This window comes from Theropithecus gelada, chromosome 16 (genome assembly GCF_003255815.1).
Source record: "Theropithecus gelada isolate Dixy chromosome 16, Tgel_1.0, whole genome shotgun sequence".
NCBI lineage: Eukaryota > Metazoa > Chordata > Mammalia > Primates > Cercopithecidae > Theropithecus > Theropithecus gelada.
The window spans coordinates 47,971,060-47,990,312 of record NC_037684.1 but is presented as its reverse complement, the minus strand read 5'-3'; the positions used below and the strand labels follow the sequence as shown (position 1 = coordinate 47,990,312).

The window sequence follows — 19,253 nt, the reverse complement described above, 5'->3', positions numbered from 1 at the left end:
TTTTGAGACGGAGTCTCCCTCTGTCGCCCAGGCTGGAGTGCAGTGGCCGGATCTCAGCTCACTGCAAGCTCCGCCTCCCGGGTTCACGCCATTCTCCTGCCTCAGCCTCCCGAGTAGCTGGGACTACAGGCACCCGTCACCTCGCCTGGCTAGTTTTTTTGTATTTTTTAGTAGAGACAGGGTTTCACCGTATTCGCCAGGATGGTCTCGATCTCCTGACCTCGTGATCTGCCCGTCTCAGCCTCCCAAAGTGCTGGGATTACAGGCTTGAGCCACCGCGCCTGGCCTCTTCTTCAAATTTCTACACATCCAGTGATGAAGGAGACAGTCCTTGTATTAGTTTGCTTGGGTTGCCCCTAACAAAATACCACAGAATGGGGGCTTAAATCACAAACATTTATTTTCTCACAATTCTGGAGGCTAAAAGTCTGAGATCAAGGTGTCCACGAGGTTGGTCTCTTCTGAGCCCTCTCAGCTTGTAGATGGCTGTCTTATTCCGATGTCTTCACGTGGTCGTCCCTCTGCGTGTGTCTGTGTCCTGATCTCTTCTAATGACTCCAGTCATAATGGATTAGGGCCCACCTCAGTGACCTCATTTAACCTCAATCACCTCTTTAAAGATCCTGTTTTCAAATACAATCACATTCTGAGATACTAGAGGGTGGGACTTCAACATATGGATTGGGGTTGGGGGTGGTGGTGTACAATCCAGCCCAGCCCACAACAGTTTTCTTTTGTCGTTGTTTGTTTTGAGATGGAGTCTCACTTTGTCACCCAGGCTGGAGTGCAGTGTCAGGATCTCGGCTCACTGCAGCCTCTGCCTCCTGGGTTCAAGCGATTCTCCTGCCTCAGCCTCCCAAGCAGCTGGGAGTAGCTGGGATTATAGATGCGCACCACCATGCCCGGCTAATATTTTGTATTTTTAGTAGAGACGGGGTTTTGCCATGTTGGCCAGGCTGGTCTCGAACTCCCGGCCTCATGTGATCTGCCCGCCTCGGCCTCCCAAAGTGCTGGGAATACAGGCGTGAGCCACTGCACGTGGTCGAGAGAGTCATTCTTGAGCAAAGACTGGAAGAGGTGAGAGAGTGAGCCAAGCAGAGCTCTGGAGGGAGCATGTTCCTGGAGAAAAATGCAACTGGAATAAGGTCCTTAAGGTGGGGGTGTGCCTGGAGTATTTGAGGAGCAGCAGGAAGTGAGGCTGGAGTGAAGCAGGCAGGGGTGAGACGTAGGCAGGAGTGGAGGCCATTGTCAGCCCTGGCCATTTTCATGGGCTAAAATGGGGCTCTTATGGGATTTATTAATTTAATTTAATTTAATTTATTTTTTTGTTTATTTATTTTTTGAGACAGGGTCTTGCTCTGTCGACCAGGCTGGAGTGCAGTGGCGTGATCTCAGCTCACTGCAACCTCCGCCTCCTGGGTTCAAGCAATTCTCCCACCTCAGCCTCCCAAGTAGCTGGGACTACAGACGCATGCCACCCCACCCGGATAATTTTTGTATTTTTTGGTAGAGACGGAGTTTCACCATGTTGGTCAGGCTGGTCTCGAACTCCTGACCTCAAGTGATCTGCCTACTTCAGCCTTCTAAGGTGCTGGGATTACAGGTATGAGCCACCGTGCCTGGCCTGTTGCAGAATTTTGAGCACGGCGGGGGCGTGTGCTGACATTGGGTTCACAGGCTCCTCCGGCTGCTGTGGCGATGATCCACTACAGTAGGGCCTGTCAGTGTCCTGTGGCTGCCGTTACGAGTGGCTCAAAGCAAAATAAATACGTTCTCACAGCTAAGGAGGCCAGGAATTGGAAATTAAGGTGTCGCCAGGGTCATTTCTACCCTGTGCTCAAAGGGAGCGTCTGTCTCATGCGTCTGTTCCAGCTGCTGGTGGGCGCCTGCGATCCTCTGGGCTTGTGGTGGCATCACTCTGATCCCTGTCTCTGTCGTCTCATGGTCTTCCTCCTATGTGTTTACGTGTCCAAATTTCCCTCTTGTAAGGACACCAGTCGCTGGATCAGGGCCCATGCTAATTAAGTATGACCTCATCTTAACTTGATTACATCCACAAATAGGTCACATTCACGGGTCTGAGTGGATGTGAATTTGCGGGGGAAGAGGACGCTATTCAACCCAGTAGAGAGGGCAAGTGTAGAAGCAGGAGGTGTTTCAGGAGTCTGCTGCCCTACACTTTCTGTTAGGCTTCTAGACACATTAAAACCACTCATGGAACCCTTTTCTCTTTTTAAAAACTATCTTTTGTTAAGGCTGGACGCCATGGCTCACGGCTGTAATTCCAGCACTTTGGGAGGCCGAGGCGGGTGGATCACTTGAGGTCAGGAGTTTGAGACCAGCCTGGTCTACATGGTGAAATCCTGTCTCTACTAACAATACAAAAATTAGCCAGGCATGGTGGTGGGCGCCTGTAATCCCAGCTTCTTGGGAGGCTGAGGCAGGAGAAACTCTTGAACCTGGGAGGTGGAGGTTGCAGTGAGCCGAGATCGTGCCATGGCACTCCAGCCTGGGTGACAGAGTGAGACTCTGTCTCAAAAACAAACAAAAAACAAAAGCAACTATCTTTTGCTAAAATTCTTAAATTTTTAAACTTTTGTTTTAGCTTTAGGGGTACATGTACAGGTTTGTTATGTAGGTAAACTGCATGTCACTGGGATTTTGTGTACAGATTATTTTGTCACCTAGGTAATAGGTATAGTACCCAACAGGTAGTTTGTAGTTTTTTGATTCTCTCCTTCCTCTCATCCTCCATCCTCAAGTAGGCCCTGGTGTCTCTTGTTCCGTTCCCTTCTTTGTGTCTGTGTGTACTCATTGTAAACCCATCTTCGAGGGTCCCCAGGAGTGAGGGTTCCCGGGCTGCAAACCACAGACCTGCAGCTCATCAGGTGTGCGGCCCTCCCCTGCTGCCGGGTGGGAGGGATTGGGCTGAGAGGCAGACGGTGAGCCTGCGGTGCAGGGGACACTTGCCATTGTTTCTAGGCACAACCTCCTGAAGCTCAGCGTCCTCCTGCCCCTCATCTTCACCATATTGCTGCTGCTTTTGGTGGCCGCCTCTCTCTTGGCTTGGAGGATAATGAAGTGCCAGCAGAAAGGTGAGAGGACCTGGGTGAGGCTGGGCTGAGACTGGGCCGGGTGGCTGGGGGTGTGGCCAATGGCCAGCATTGGCATCTGGGAGCTATCTGGTCCAAGTGAATTACCCGTACAATCTGGAAACGGCGCTGTCCCAAAGGCCCTCGGCAGCTGGCAGTGCGAGGCGACCGGGGGGCACTCTGGAGCTTGTAGGGGAGCCCTAGGAGGTTTTGGCATTTGCCGCCTGCCCTGCACCTCTGTCCTTCACCTTCTCTTCTCTCTGATCCACCTCCCTCTCTCTTTCCTGGATTGGCTCTTGGTGGCAGAAGTGTCGATGGTCTTAGGTGGGTGGTCCAGTCTGGAGTGTCTAGACTAGATGCTAGAGTCGGGTCTGTGTGGTTGTCAAGGAGGTACTGAGCTGACATGGAATGGGGAGGGAGAAACAGACACAAACACACCAGTGCATGCACACACACATGCTCGATCACGGGCACACACACTGCATGGATCCCACAGTGTGTGTGCACTCCTCACATTACACGCGTGCGCACACACACACAGCCCTCCAAGTCTGATCAGGAAATTGGAATGGCCTTTCCTCCTGTCCCTCCCCTGCCCACTGGACTTTCCCAGTGTGAACTTGCCCTATGTGAACTTGCCCTTCAGGGAGGAACCTCTTGGCGCAGGAGCCTGCACTCACAGATCATGAGGCCTGGCCTCAACTAAACCCTTTTGTGTCTGGCTTCACTTCCACATTCTCACACAATTGTACCTCTTTCCCTTCTAGAACAGCTGGGTCCTGGCTCTCATGGGGTTCTCTCCAACACTTCTCCCTCCCCACAGCCTGGGAAATCTTTCGCCTGGGAAGAGGGGAGCCTGACTCTCTGTTAGTTAGTTTGTTTTCTGTGACACTTTTTAAAAATTAGAGCCTGACTCTTATTCATCACTTTTTCTCCCATGACCTAAGGTCTAAGTGCTTTCTGTGTTCTTCAGCATCTAGACTTTTGAAACCAGGGGAAAACCCCCCACTTCTTTGTTGTCCCTAGAGCAGGGATGTGGGGGCGGTGGCCCGGGAGGGGAGAAAGAAGACAGTGACCAGCAACCACCTGAAAATCGATCCCAGTGGAAAAACAATCCAATCCAATCGCCTGATGCGGTGGCTCAGGCCTATAATCCCAGCACTTAGGGAGGCCGAGGCGGGTGGATCACTTGAGATCAGGAGTTAGAGACCAGCCTGGCCAACGTGGTGAAACTCCTTCTCTACTAAAACTACAAAAAATTGGCCAGATGTGGTGGCATGCGCCTGTAGTTCCAGCTACTCGTGAGGCTCAGGCAGGAGAATCGCTTGAACCCAGAAGGTGGAGGTTGCAGTGAGCCAAGATCGTGCCATTGCACTCCAGCATGGGTGACAAGAGAGAAACTCCATCTCAAAACCAAACCAAACCAAACCACACCAAACCAAACCAAACCAAACCAAACCAAACCAAACCAAACCAAACAAAATCCGTCCCTACTGTGCCGACCCAGCTCGTACATTCTACTTGGGTTTGGGGGGCAGCTTGGTGCAAGCCTGTCTGTGCAGACAACTTTTACTGATGGAACACCACCTGCCCAGCACAGCCAAGCACCCAGGTTGTAAGGAAGGGACAGGCCCGGCCATCCTGCAGCTTACAGCCCACCTGAGGACTAACTAGAATTCAGTGGGATAAAGATGATGAGACAGACATAAAGCACGTGCCCCCTCGGGGGCCCGGGAGGGGGATTAGACAGCCTGGGAAGCTGCGGAAGGCAAGCATGACTTTGAATTGACCCCTGAAGGATGAATCGGGTAGAGAGACACGGTGGAATTCCAGGCCAAGTCGGGATTCTGCAGAAGCAAACTCACTCCCTGGGGACCGATGACTGGCAGGGCCACCTGATCAGCTGAGTGCACAGTTCTATGATGTGGGGAGCAGGGGGCTGGGATGTCCTTCTTTTTCAGGTGGAGAAAGGAAAGGTCAGAGAGGTGATGTGACCAGTGTCACAGAGTGTGTCATCTGAGGAGTCAGAATTAGAACCAGGTCCCTGTCTTTGAGCCTGGACTTAATTCACCTCTTTTCTTCTATATTTCTCTTGGCTAGACCTGGGGGTTCTTGTGAGTCTGGGGAATGGGCTTTCTAATTGTTCATTGTTGTTTGTCTTTTAGCGGCTGGGATGTCCCCAGAGCAGGTAAGATACTCCCCAAGGTTGGACCAGAGAGACCAGGCAGCTTCTTTCCCCTTCCTCATTTTCCATCTCCCAGAAGGTCCAAAATATCAGATAAGTCCTGTGCCAAAATATCCCGTTCTTATGGCCCCCTGCAGGGTCTGGGGGCTGAGGGCCTGGAAGCAGCCAGGGGGACGAGGGCTGGGGGTACGGGAGCCTGAGAAGTAGGGACACAGAAGGAACTGGGAGAGGGGCACCCAGGGAAGTAGAGAGGCTCTTGTCCCACCACGGAAAAGGAACCTGTGTCCACAGAGAGATCTTGTGACTCCCCAGCCTGTGTTCCCTGTCCCAGGTACCGCAGCCCCTGGAGGGCGACCTCTGCTATGCAGACCTGACCCTGCAGCTGACCACAACCTCCCCACAAAAGGCTACCACGAAGCTCTCCTTCTCTGCCCAGGCTGACCAGGTGGAAGTGGAATATGTCGCCATGGTGCGTCCTCCGTGGGGGCTGCTGTGAGGCTGGGGTAGGGGGGCACAGGCCTGCTGTTGTGCCCCATTGGAGGGTGGGCTTTCTCCCGCTCACATGGGCATAGAAGAGGTGGGTATGGGGCAAAGTCATAGTCACTGCAGGACTCACCTAGGAGCTCCCCCAGGCAAGTCTTGGCCCCAGGGACCCAGGGACTGGCTAAACATGGTCCCCACGCTGGGCAGCAGAGTCCCAGACAGGCCGAATGACTTGGGATTCCACAGGAAATGTGCTGCCCTGGTGCAGCATTAGGGGACAATCTGTTCTGTTGTGGTTGAAGCTCAGGGTGCTTGGCAGAGTCGGGGGGAAGCTGGAGGGCTTGAGAGGGATCAGAAGCCCTGAAAGGTCCACCTCCACTAGCCTCCTCCAAAGGCTCCTCTGCCCCGTGACTGTCACTTCCTGCTGTCCTCTCTGACCTGGCACCCGCCTTTGCTGCAGGCTCCCTTCCCGAAGGAGGACATTTCCTATGCATCTCTGACCTTGGCTGCTGAGGATCAGGAGCCAACCTACTGCAACATGGGCCCCCTCAGTAGCCACATCCCCAGTGGAGGCCCTGAGGATCCCATGGAATACAGCATCATTAGGAGGCCTTAGCCTGCACTCCAGGCTCCTTCTTGGACCCCAGGCTGTGAGCACACTCCTGCCTCATTGACCATCTGTGCCCTGCTCCCCTCATCAGGACCAACCCCGGGGACTTGTGCCTCTGCCTGATCAGCCAGCATTGCCCCCAGCTCTGGCCTGGACTTGGGGCCAAGTCTCAGGGGGCTTCTAGGAGTTGGAGTTCTCTAAACATCCCCTCCTCTCCTACATAACTGAGGAGGGGACTAGGGATATGCTCTGGGGCTTTCATGGGAATGATAAAGATGATAATGATAAAAATATTATCATTATTTTATCATTATTATTGTAAAGTATCATTATCATAATACAATGAACCTTTATTTATTGCCTACCACATGTCATGGGCTGAATAATGGCCCCCAAAGATATCTGTGTCCTAATCCTTAGAACCTGTGACTGCTACCTTCTGTGGCAGAAAGGGACAGTGCAGATGTATGTAAGTTAAAGACTTTGAGATAGGAAGGTTATTCTTGCTGATTCGGGTGGGCCCAAAATATCACCACAAGGGTCCTCGTAAGAAGGAGGCCAGAAGGTCAAAGAGGAAGAGACAATGTGATGACGGAAGTGGACATGGGTGTGATGTGAGCAGGGGCTACGAATGCTGCAGCCTTCAGAAAAGGCAAGGAACGGAGTCCCCCGCCTGGAGCCTCCAAAAGAAACCAGCCCTGCCCATGCCTTGACTTGAGCCCAGTGAAACCGATCTTGAGCTTCTGGCCTCCAGAATTGCAGGAGAATAAATTTGTGTTGTTTTTAATAAGCCACGAAATTGGTGCTAATTTGTTACAGCAGCAACAGGAAACTCATACGGTACATGGCAGGTGCCCTTCCCTAGATGCTTCCCATGTAGTAACTAATTTAATCCTCACAACAACCATGAGGCACTTCTATTATTGTCCCCTTTTTACAGACGAGGAACCCTAGGGATGGAGAGGTTCAGTGACTTGAACCAAGTTTAATGGCAAGTAAGCAGGTGAGTTGGAATTTGAGCACATTTGACACCAGAGCCTGGAGTCTGCACTGTTTGTATAAGAAGGATAGTGTATATATGCACATGTGTGTGTGTATGTGTGTGTGTATGTGTGTGTGTGTATGTACATGGGATCATAAGCATTTACAGATGCTGGACTTACTATCTTCTTTTTTTTTTTTTGAGATGGAGTCTCACTCTGTCCCCCAGGCTGGAGTGCAGTGGTGAGATCTCAGCTCACTGCAACCTCCACTTCCTAGGTGCAAGCAATTCTCCTGCTTCAGTCTCTCAAGTGGCTGAAACTACAGGCACCTGCCATTATGCCTGGCTAATTTTCGTGTTTTTAGTAGAGATGAGGTTTCACCACGTTGGCCAGGCTGGTCTCGAACTCCTGGCCTCAAGTGATCTGCCTATCTCAACCTCCCAAAGTGCTGGGATTACAGGTGTGAACCACCACACCTGGCTGGACTTACTATCTTTATTCTAGCAACCTGACAGTCTTCCTTCCAGAAAGTACCCTGAACCCCACTATGTCTCATCATTTCTGTGGTTACCAGCCTAGCCCAAGCAACCATTCCCTGCCTGGTCTTCCTCTTTCATTCTCTGCAGTGGAGTCCATTCTCCTCCCAGCAACCAGAGTGATCTTTTCCAAACACAGATGTGATTACTCCCTGCTTATAGCCTTCTGGTGGTTTCTCTCCCAGCCTGCAAGTTCTCAGGGGATCCATGGGCTGCTGGCTGCCCCTTCACCCCCATCTCCATCCATCCTGCCTCTCACAGGCTCTGCTCCATGCACACCGGCTTTTATTCTGTCCTTCTAACAAGATAAGGCTTGCTCCCTTCTTAGGGCCTTGGCACTTGCTATTCCTCCTTTCCAGAATGCTCTTCCCACAGATTGGCGAATAGTTAGCTCCTTTTTATCATCACATCTCAGCTTAAATGTTACCTCTTAGAAGAGGCCTTCCTTGGCCACTTAAGCGGCAGTGGTCCCTGCAGCCCACCTCCAGTTTCTCTCTGTCTTGTTGCTCTGCTTTATTTCCTTGGGTGAAGTGACTGACTTAGTGCGGTCTATGTTTCTCATTTTCCCCATCTCCACTAGGCAGTGTGCTGCCTTAAGTGGGGACTTTGTCTCATTCACTCCCGTATCTCCCGTGCCTAGTTACTGTCTGGCACATGGTGGGTTCTCAAATGTTTGTTGGTTGACTCAATGAATAAGCAGTGCATTTGGAGCAGAAGGCAAGCTCTCAGAGCAAAGGCAGCGGTGTTCACCATTCTGGGAGGGAAGTCCTGGGCCAAACAGCCTAAGGAATTTCAGGATTGACTGCCCAGAAGTGGGAAGTGGAAAGACTCCTTTTTCCCCTCCTGAGAACTGGGGAGACATAAGGGACTACGATGTTCCCTGACTGGAGGACAGAGGTCTATCACTTCACCTCGGTTGATTTTGTTGGACGGGTGGATTGTAGGGAGGGGTTGGGGATAAAGTGTCAGGGAAAGGCATCATGGCTTGGGAAGAGATGACGAGCTGTGCCTGAGCACCACAGGCTGGTGACCCAGCGGGTCATTCTGATCCATTTTAGTTGCCTTAGTCAAACTTTGGAAAAAGGTGTCTACAGGTTGGGCATGGTGGCTCACATCTATAATCCCAGTGCTTTGGGAGGCCAAGGCAGGTGATTGATTGAGCCCGGGAGTTCGAGAGCAGCCTGGGCAACATAGGGAGACATACAATAATTAATTAATTAGCTGGGTGTGGTGGCGCATGCCTGTAGTCCCAGCTACTCGAGAGGCTGAGGTGGGAGGATTGCTTGAGGATTTCTATCTCTATAAAAAAACAAAACAAAATAAAAATTAGCCAGGCGCCTGTGGTCCCAGTTACTTGGGAGACTGAGGCAGGTGGATCAGTTGAGCCCAGGAGTTCCAGGCAGCAGTGAGCTGTGATCATGCCACTGTACTTCAGCTTGGGTGACAGAACAAGACCGTGTCTCAAAAAAAACAAGGAAGTGTCTACAAGAGAGAATAGATTACTGGATATACTGTTTTTTTTTTTTTTTTTTGAGACAGAGTCTCGCTCTGTCGCCCAGGCTGGAGTGCAGTGGCCGGATCTCAGCTCACTGCAAGCTCCGCCTCCCGGGTTTACGCCATTCTCCTGCCTCAGCCTCCCGAGTAGCTGGGACTACAGGCGCCGCCACCTCGCCCGGCTAGTTTTTTTTGTATTTTTAGTAGAGACGGGGTTTCACTGTGTTAGCCAGGATGGTCTCGATCTCCTGACCTCGTGATCCGCCCGTCTCGGCCTCCCAAAGTGCTGGGATTACAGGCTTGAGCCACCGCGCCCGGCCTGGATATACTGTTTTTATCTAAAGTTTTAGCCCTCTGAATTGGTGGCAATCTGAAAGGGACCTTTTCATATTCTCAGAAATGGGTTGATAGTCGTGAGCCAGTCCTGTCAATTCCAGAGCTGGACAGAGCAGATCTCTGCCTTGTGGTCCTGATAGGAAGTGTCTGGGTTCTCTCTGTGCGGTGCTATGACTGTAGGAGTCAGCTGCTAATCCAGCCCGGTTTGCTCAAGCCTGAGCTAGAGTTTAGCGCGCTAGAGAAGTAGCTGGGGCGAGAGGAGGGAGGCAGATATACACAAGAGTCAGGAAAGGAAATTGTTTCATAATGTCTACAGATTTGTATCTGGGTGTAGTCTCCGTCGTATTCCTGCGCCCCGTCATGACTTTGCTAAGGCAGAGTTTGGGTGGCTGGCTAGCACGTTTATTGCAGAAGAGAGAACTTAAATATGGTTCCTCAGGTCTGAGTGAGGGTAGCATTTACTATCTTGCTGTATGATTTCCAGGAAAGCACATTCTGTTAAAACAAACTCCAAGATTTCTAAGCACTCAATCCTGATTGAGTGCCTAATTATTTATAGCCATCTAAAGTTGCTGGGGCTTCCCTTCCTGGTTTTTGAATTATTAATATTTAAAGATTCCAGGCCAGGCATGGTGGCTCACGCCTCTAATCTCAGCACTTTGGGAGGCCAAGGTGGGTGATAGATTGAGCCCAGGAGTTTGAGACCAGCCTGAGCAACATAGGGAGGCCTGCAGAAAGGATATCTCCACCAAAAATTAAAAAATCAGCTGGGCGTGGTTGTGCATGGCTGTGGTCCCAGCTACTCCAGAGGCTGAGGGGTAGGATCGCTTGAACATAGGAAGGTGAGGCTGCAAGTGAGCGGAGATCATACTGCTGCACGCCAGCCTCGGGGACAGAGTGAGGCCTTATCTCAAAAAAGATTCCTCTTGATAAGCCTGTAAGGTTTGGACAGCCTCCTTTTGAGAACTATGTGCATATCATTGGCTTTCAGAAGACAGCACTGTTTGAGAGTCAATTGAGGGAGAAAAAAAACACTGAGTTGGCAACCTCCAAAATCCATGAGTAAGATAAATTTGCACTGAAGTGAAGTGAAAGGCTACCTTTGCTTGACATCTTAAAAAAATAGAGCTCACAACTGCTTAGCCTTGGAAAGCGCAGACTGCTGGAATTGGTTGATTTCATGTACCAATAAATTTTTAGATTGGCAAGGACAGATACAGTGATCAGCCTTTTATTCTACCAAGTAGGCACATTTTTATTTTTTATTTTTTGCTTTTTAGTTTTCTTTGCCAAAGTCAAATATGTCTGAACCAAATAGGTAAATTCTTATTCAATTTTACTTCACTGGAATTGGTAATTGACCAGTTCATTGAAAAAGTTTGTTAAACCAGGAACTCATAAAAGAGATATACTGTATGTTTTCTTTTCTTTTTTTTTTTTCAGACACAGTCTTGCTCTGTCATCCCAGCTAGAGTGCAGTGGCACAATCTTGGCTCACCACAACCTCTGCCTCCCGGCTTCAAGCATTTCTCTTGCCTCAGCCTCCCAAGTAGCTGGAATTACAGGCATGTGCTACCATGCCTGGCTAATTTTTGTATTTTTAGTAGAGATGGGGTTTCACTATGTTGGTCAGGCTGGTCTTGGACTTCTGACCTCAGGTGATCTGCCTGCCTCGGCCTCCCAAAGTGCTAGGATTACAGATGTGAGTCAGCCACCATGCTCGGCCCACACCTGGCTAATTTTGTATTTTTAGTAGAGACAGGATTTCACCATGTTGACCAGGCTGGCCTTGAACTGACCTCAAGTGATCCACCTGCCCCAGCCTCCTAAAGTGCCGGGATTACAGGTGTGAGCCACTGTGCCCAGCCTATTTTTCCTCTACATGTTTTATTTTGACTTAAAATATCTAAATGTGTAGTTATTAGCAAGTATTTTGATGTAGACCTAAAGCTTTTGCTTTGCTTACAAGTCTGCTGAAAAGTGGGGCCCATTGCCTTTCTTGCACAAACCACACACTCATGGTCCTGGGGTTTCAGTTCCAGTTTCTTTAAAATGAAGCAATAAATTCTAGAAACTTAGGAAGCCACCTGATTGCAAAATCTTTCTTCATTTTTATGCATTTCTTTCCAATATTTTACAGTTCTCTCATTCATTCCTAATTTGATAGCGTTTTAAAAAGTGACAGGCTTTTACAGTCTTTCCAAAGCACTCAGTTTAGTTTTTGTAGAGATAACAGTTCTCTTTTTTTCACTCTTATTTTATTGGTCAATAGTCTTTCAGTTTAAATTCCTTTATTTTTTCTTTTCCTTTTATTTTTTATTTTATTTATTTATTTATTTATTTTTTGAGGTATAGTCTCACTCTGTCACCCAGGCTGGAGTACAATGGCGCGATCTTAGCTCACTGCAACCTCAGCCTCCCAGGTTCAAGCAATTCTCCTGCCTTAGCCTCCCAAGTAACTGGGATTACAGGCACCTGCCACCATGTTCGGCTAATTTTTTTGTATTTTTAGTAGAGATGGGATTTCACAATGTTGGCCAGGCTGGTCTCGAACTCCTGACCTCAGGTAATCCCCCTGCTTTGGCCTCCCAAAGTGCTGGGATTACAGGCATGAGCCACCATACCCAGCCAATTCATTTGTTTAGGGGTGTATTGATTCAAGTACATCATTCTAGTTAACACGTTCAACCAGCATAAGCAAGTATGGGCCCAAACGCATTCTTGTTAACCAGGTACCGCAACCATCAGAGCAGAGAAGAGCCCGCCAGCTGTGAGCACTCAGTCTCAGGCTTAATCAGTGCGCTCCAGTAAGAGATTGAAGGTATTGGTTGACCTAATAAGTTGGTTAAGTGAGGGGTTGCTTAAAGTTTCTACTCAATAATCCATTGTCACCGTAACTTCATAAAAGAAGGGACCTTTGAGCACCCCAAGTCTCGGGATGATCGTATTTCCTAAGAAAGGACAGTTGGTAACATCTACTAGTGTGTGTGTATCATTTCCTACACATCAACTGGTACTTAGTCAGGGGCTGGTACTTAGGTATGGACTCAGAATTGGCAGCCATGGATCTGGTTCACACTGTTCTCCAGGCATGGATCCTCTCCACCATGTCTCTGTCCGCTGGTGTAGTGAGTCTTCCCCTGAGGGCCTCTAGTGACCCTCTTTGTTTGGAGGCTGATGAAGGTTGTCACTCATGAGGGCTGTAGAGCTCTTCATTAGTTGTGAAAGGGCCCCTTGAAGCAATCAGATTCCTCCTGCCCCAGCACAAGCCCCTTCCGCAAAGTAGTCCACTGTGACCACATCCTCACATGGTCCTGTCCTGAGGGTCTGCAACTCTTGCATCAAGAAAGGGTGTGTTGGCTGGGTGTGGTGGCTCACGCCTGTAATTCCAGCACTTCGGGAGGCCGAGGCAGGCGGATCGCCTGAGGTCAGGAGTTCGAGACCAGCCTGGCCAACATGGCAAAACCCCATCTCTACTAAAAATACAAAAATTAGCCGGGTGTGGTGGCGCATGCCTGTAATCCCAACTACTTGGGAGGCTGAGGCAGGAGAATCACTTGAACCTGGGGGATGAAGGTTGCAGTGAGCCAAGATTGCACTACTGCACTCCAACCTGGGAGACAGAGCAAGAGTCCATCTCAAAATAAATAAATAAATAAATAAATAAAATAAACAAATAAATAAAATAAACTCATTTGTTTTCCCGGAGATACCTCTGAGGAGGGGCTCAGAATTAAGGGAGGGGAAAGACTGTCCCCCAAGGTCAGAAATACAGAGGAGACATTCTGCGCCCTTGCATAGTAGAAATCTGCTATAAGCAGAGCAGAGCACTGGCACTTGTTGGCGTTTACATGCAGAATGCTGCCCTCTACCAATGACATGGAGGGTTTCCATGACAGAGAAGCAACAGGTCACAGACCCTGATCTCAGCTATACTTCCCAGTGCCTGCCCTCAGTTCAGTGGAAAGAGTTGCGAAATTCAGACGGTACACTCATTTCAAAACCTCTCACAGCCTGTACAAAATTAATAATAAGCAAAGAAGGACTGCTCCCCAGAGATCTTGCATCCTTGCACTGTAACATCCAGCTGTCTGGCAGGTGGCAAGGGAAAGAACCAGTGGAGATGTAGGTACAGTATGTCAGTTTAAAATACAATAAGAGGCTGGTTGTGTGGCTCATGCCGGTAATCCCAGCACTTTGGAAGGCCTAGGTGGGTGGGTCATTTGAGGTCAGGAGTTAGAGACCAGCCTGGCTAACATGGCAAAACCTCATCTCTACTAAAAAAAAAAAAATACAAAAATTAGCTAGGTGTAGTGGTGCGTGCCTGTAGTTCCAGCTACTCGGGAGGCTGAGGCAGGAGAATCACTTGAACCTGGGAGGTGGAGGTTGCAGTGAGCTGAGATGGTGCCACTGTATTCCAGTCTGGGCAACAGAGTGAGACTCTGTCTCAAAAATGATAATAATAGGCTGGACATGGTGTCCCACATCTGTAATCCCAGCACTTTAGAAGGCTGAGGTGTGTGGGTTGCCTGAGCTCAGGAGTTCAAGACCAGCCTGGGCAACATGGTGAAACCCCATCTCTACTAAAAATACAAAAAATTAGCCAGGCTTGGTGGCATGTGCCTGTAATCCCAGCTACCTGAAATGCTGAGGTAGGAGAATTGCTTGAACCTGGAAGCAGAGGTTGCGGTGAGCCGAAATGGTGCTACTGCACTCCAGCCTGGGTGACAGAGTGAGACTTTGCCTCAAGAAAGATAAATAAATAAATAATAAGATATGAGGGTGGATGGGAGAGTACGTGGGGGACGTGGAGGTAGAGTGAAGGAGAGTCCATCCAGGAGCAGCGCTGGTGCTTGCAAGGCTTGGCTTGCCTTCCTGGGCTTCTTACCCTGCAGTTGGGTTGATGGAGGCAAATTCCCAGGGGATGCTGTTATTTGGCTCTTCCACACCTAAGACCCAATTAACAGTGACTAACTGCATTTGGGCCTGCTTCATCTGAGCACCTCTGCCTGCAGGGTCTTGAATCCACTTTGTGAATGAATGTCTGCCATTGGCATTGATTTTGCTTTGGTGTTTATCCTGGGCCAGGCTGAGATTGTCACCTGGGCTTCACTAGCATTTCTGGAGGTCAGTGATAAAGGGGTTTGAGGGAGCTCCCAGTCCAAGCCTTCCCTTGCCTAAGGACCCTGGGAATCTAGGAAGGGATAAGCAGAAGTTGAAGCTTGGGTTGGGGTTTCTCTTTTATTCCCTGCCGAGTGCCCTTGAACAACCACTGAATATCTCTCAGATCTCTCTTCTCTTCTACAAAATGAAGTATAACTGAAAAAGTGCCACAGACCCACCAGGCTGTGATTTCAAAGTAGCCAAACTAGGGCAGGGCACAGTGGCTCAAACCTGTAATCTCAAAACTGTGGGAGGCCGAGGCAGGCTGATCACACGAGGTCAGGAGATCGAGACCAGCCTGGTCAACATGGTGAAACCCAGTCTCTACTAAAAACACAAAAAAATTAGCTGGTTGTGGTGGTGCACACGTGTAATCCCAGATACTTAGGATGCTGAGGTGGGAGAATTGCTTGAACCCGGGAGGCGGAGGTTGCTGTGAGCTGAGATCGTGCCACTGCACTCTAGCCTGGGCGACAGAGCAAGACTCCATATCAAAACAAAAACAAAGTAACCAAATTAACCTTCTGTCCCATGGCTATCTCGCAAAGTGGATCCCAGCTACCTGTAGGAGGCTCCTTTGTTTTTTATTGTTTTTGAGGCAAAATGTTAGCATTTAGTAAATGTAGATGGTAGGTACATGTGTCATTTTCTTTTTGTTCTTCTAGTCTTCGTACCTTTCTATGAAGTTTCAAAATTTCACAACAAACCATGAATTTTCATTTATCTATACAATGGAATGCTATGTAGTGATGAAAAAGAATGAAGGTAAGAATGTGTGTAACAAAATTCCTATGATGGATCTATCTGTCTGTCTATCTATCTATCTATCTATCTATCTATCTCACACGTATGTATAAATAAACACATATATATTTTTTTACACAGCAATTTCATTTTCTTTTTTTCTGAGACAGAATCTTGCTCTGTCACCCAGGCCCGAGTGCAGTGGCAAAATCTTGGCTCACTGCAACCTCTGCCTCCCAGGTTCAAGTGATTCTCCTTCCTCAGCCTCCTGAGTAGTTGGGGTTACAGGCACCCACCACCATGCCCGACTAACTTTTTAGTATTTTTAGTAGAGATGGGGTTTCATCATGTTGGTCAGGCTGTTCTCAAACTCCTGACCTCAAGTGATCCACCCACCTCGGCCTCCGAAAGTGCTGGGATTGTAGGTGTGAGCCACCATGCCCAGCCCATCTTTATTTTTAAGATATGTACTTTGAAACAGTGGCATTCTCAGGAAATTTTTTCTTTGTTTTTCATGTTTTTAATTTTGCAATTAAATATATTAATAATAATGACTCTCTTGGCTGGGTGTGGTAGCTCACACCTATACTCCTAGCACTGTGGGAGGCTGAGGCAGGTGGATCACTTGAGGTCACGAGTTCATGACCAGCCTGGCCAATACCATCTCTACTAAAAATATACACACAAAAAAAAAAGAAAAAGAAAAAATTTAGCAGGGCTTCATGGCACACACCTGTGATCCTAGCTACTTGGAAGGCTGAAGTGGGAGGATCCCTTGAACCTGGGAGGAAGAGGTTGCAGTGAGGAGGCAGAGGAGGCAGAGTGCATGCCACTGCACTCCAGGGTGACAGAGACACGTCTCAATAAATAAATAAATAAATAAATAAAATAATGACTCTCATTATTCACTAACAGCCACCAATACAACCTTATTGTTTGTTCAGCACAATGCTCAGATCACAAACATGACCCCTGTCTGCTTCTTCCCCTGCCTCTATCACAGCCACTTACCCCCGAGGACTTGCCCGCCCATCCACTCTCCGACTGTCTGATCTGCCTTCCAGGCCATACTTCCTGCTGCCCGTGACCCTCGCAGATGCTGTCCTGGGGATGCAGCCACCCCTCGACAGTGAATGCCACTGTGGTGCTGCCTATTCCTTTGCCATCTGACCCAAAGCATAAGATGACTCTTCCCTGGTGACTCGGGGCACATCCAAAACCAGGCGTGGTGTGAGGCCATCAGAAGGCAGAGATGCCCCAGGGAATAGCTCAAAACTACCGCACAGAGCCAGGCTCAGACGTTGCAGCAGGGGTTTTTGTCTGACAGCAAGAATGGCTACATAAAATAAAAATACAGGGATCGTTGTACAAATATTATTAAGACTTTAAAGATGGCGAATGCAAAGTGTTAAGCCAAATGCAGGGTCCTTCTAAGTGCAGGGCCTTATGTGACTTTGTAGGTGGCATACCCATAAAGCTGGCCTTGTTTGGTGCTTTCCTGCCTCACTTCTCATCTGTGTTCATGTAGCCTTGGGCTGACACGCCCTACCCAGCAATGGAAAAATTCAGGCGTCTCCATAGCAGCTAACCATGGTCCTTTTTTTCTTTTTTGAGGCGGAGTCTCGCTCTGTCGCCCAGGCTGGACTGCAGTGGCCGGATCTCAGCTCACTGCAAGCTCCGCCTCCTGGGTTCACGCCATTCTCCTGCCTCAGCCTCCCAAGTAGCTGGGACTACAGGTGCCCACCACCTCGCCCAGCTAATTTTTTGTATTTTTTAGTAGAGACGGGGTTTCACTGTGTTAGCCAGCATGGTCTCGATCTCCTGACCTTGTGATCCGCCCGTCTCGGCCTCCCAAAGTGCTGGGATTACAGCCTTGAGCCACCACGCCCGGCCAACCATGGTCCTTAAGAGAGGTGGAAGAACTTCCCCTCATTCCTGTCTGAGCTCCGCTTCCTGAATCCTCATTCCCTTCTCCAATCAACCTTTTCCCAGGATGATCCACTGCTGGATCATCTATTTCCTTCAGAGAAAATTCTAGTCCCACCCATAGAGGGAGGTCTGGCTTTGCAGCCCGAATAAGTCGATCGCTTCATAGGGTGACAGCAATTTATTTCCCAAGTCCAGTCATTAATAATCCAAATCCAGTTATTCAGTCTTAAATGACACTACGTGGGAGGCAGCAAGAGCCCAGTTCAGGTGGGACTGTGACAAGTCCAGTTCATTTCTTTTCAGTCACTTCTCATTAAAGATTTAAAAATGCTGGGACCCAGCCTTGCCCGGGATTACCATGGGACATCTGTTGTTTTTGCATGGCTAGCCTCCAGATGACACCATCCCATTTTCCCTGGAAACTATTTTCTTCCACCGTTTTTTTTTTTTTTTTTCCCGAGATGGAGTTTTGCTCTTGTTGCCCAGGCTGGAGTGCAATAGCGCGATCTAGGCTCACCGCAACCTCCGCCTCCTGGCTTCAAGTGATTCTCCTGCCTCAGCTTCCCGAGTAGCTGGGATTATAGGCATGTGCCACCACACCTGGCTAATTCTGTATTTTTAGTAGAGAAAGGGTTTCCCCATGTTGGTCAGGCTGGTCTCGAACTCCTGACCTCAAGTGATCAACCCACCTTGACCTCCCAAAGTGCTGGGATTATAGTCATGATCCACTACACCTGGCCCACTTTATTCCACTCTTGATCCACAAGATTGGGTGGGATTGACTCCACCTTCGGGGTGGACATGTGACCCGGGCTTAAGCTGTCCATCGTGTTCTACCCTCTGGCTATAGTATTGGTTCAGGGGTGGGCATGTGACCTGGGCTTAAGCTGTCCATTGTGTTCTACCCTCTGGCTATAGTATTGGTTCAGGGGTGGGCATGTGGCAATTTCAGTCTCCAGCGAGTGTTGGATCCAGGACTTTGGTTGGAACTGGGAGCTGTGAGGATGTGATCCTGGGGCTGCTGTCAATGATGGGGCCCCATGAGGAGAAGCCTGCCTGTGAATGGAGCCAAGTCAGAGAGAAAAATGAGAGAGAGAGACAGAGAGTGAGGCTGAAGTCACTGAGAGTCCCTGGGTCCAGCTGAGCTTGATGTCAGCTGCACTTTCCAGGTTTCTCTGGTACAGGAACCAGTGAATTCTCTTTTCGGCTTAAGCCGATTTGAGTTGGGTTTTGTCACCGGAAATCAAGAGTCCTGATCATAAGATTTCCCCTTTTGCAGTCAAGAATAACACCTGTTCTCTTTACACACATGTGCAAGTTTTCTGCAAGTTGGAAAGTGCTGTTGGAATGGAATGACCTAGGATGCAGAGTTAGCTAACAGCAGGGACAGGGCTCAAGCTTGGTTCTTTGGTACTGAAAGCCCAGTTCTCTTTCTCTGCTAATGAGCTGCCTCCTACTCTAAGAAAATCAGTGAGCAGGGCAGAAGGTGGTCAGGACAGGTGGTGGACAGGGCCGGTGGTGAACAGGATGAGGGTGAAGAGGGAAGGCAGTAGACAGGACAGGTGGTGGACAGAACAAGTGATGGATGGGGCAGGTCAGGTGGTGAATGGAACCAGTGGTGAACAGGACAGGTGGTAGACAGCACAGGTGGTGGTCAGGACAGATGATGGCCAGGGCCTATGCTATCCTGGTTCTCAT

At 49.2% G+C, this 19,253-nt stretch overlaps 2 protein-coding genes across 8 annotated transcripts in view; one reads left to right on the top strand and one right to left on the bottom strand.

Moving 5' to 3' along the window:
• Positions 1 to 7,169, top strand: part of CD300LF (CD300 molecule like family member f) — a 20,028-nt gene extending 12,859 nt beyond the window's left edge. For 3 of the 7 annotated variants that reach the window (XM_025363394.1, XM_025363392.1, XM_025363393.1), the window contains 4 exons: positions 2,983 to 3,095; positions 5,258 to 5,280; positions 5,609 to 5,746; positions 6,221 to 7,169. In XM_025363394.1, the coding sequence (XP_025219179.1) occupies positions 2,983 to 3,095; positions 5,258 to 5,280; positions 5,609 to 5,746; positions 6,221 to 6,376 (430 nt within the window). In that variant the 3' untranslated portion in view covers positions 6,377 to 7,169. Of the gene's footprint in view, positions 1 to 2,842; positions 2,889 to 2,982; positions 3,096 to 5,257; positions 5,281 to 5,608; positions 5,747 to 6,220 lie in introns of all 7 variants that reach the window. The other 4 variants (XM_025363398.1, XM_025363397.1, XM_025363396.1 and 1 more) reach the window with 3 other exon arrangements.
• RAB37 (RAB37, member RAS oncogene family) overlaps positions 1 to 19,253 on the bottom strand; it is a 78,552-nt gene that overhangs the window by 47,704 nt on the left and 11,595 nt on the right. The gene's annotated exons all lie outside the window — the stretch shown is intronic.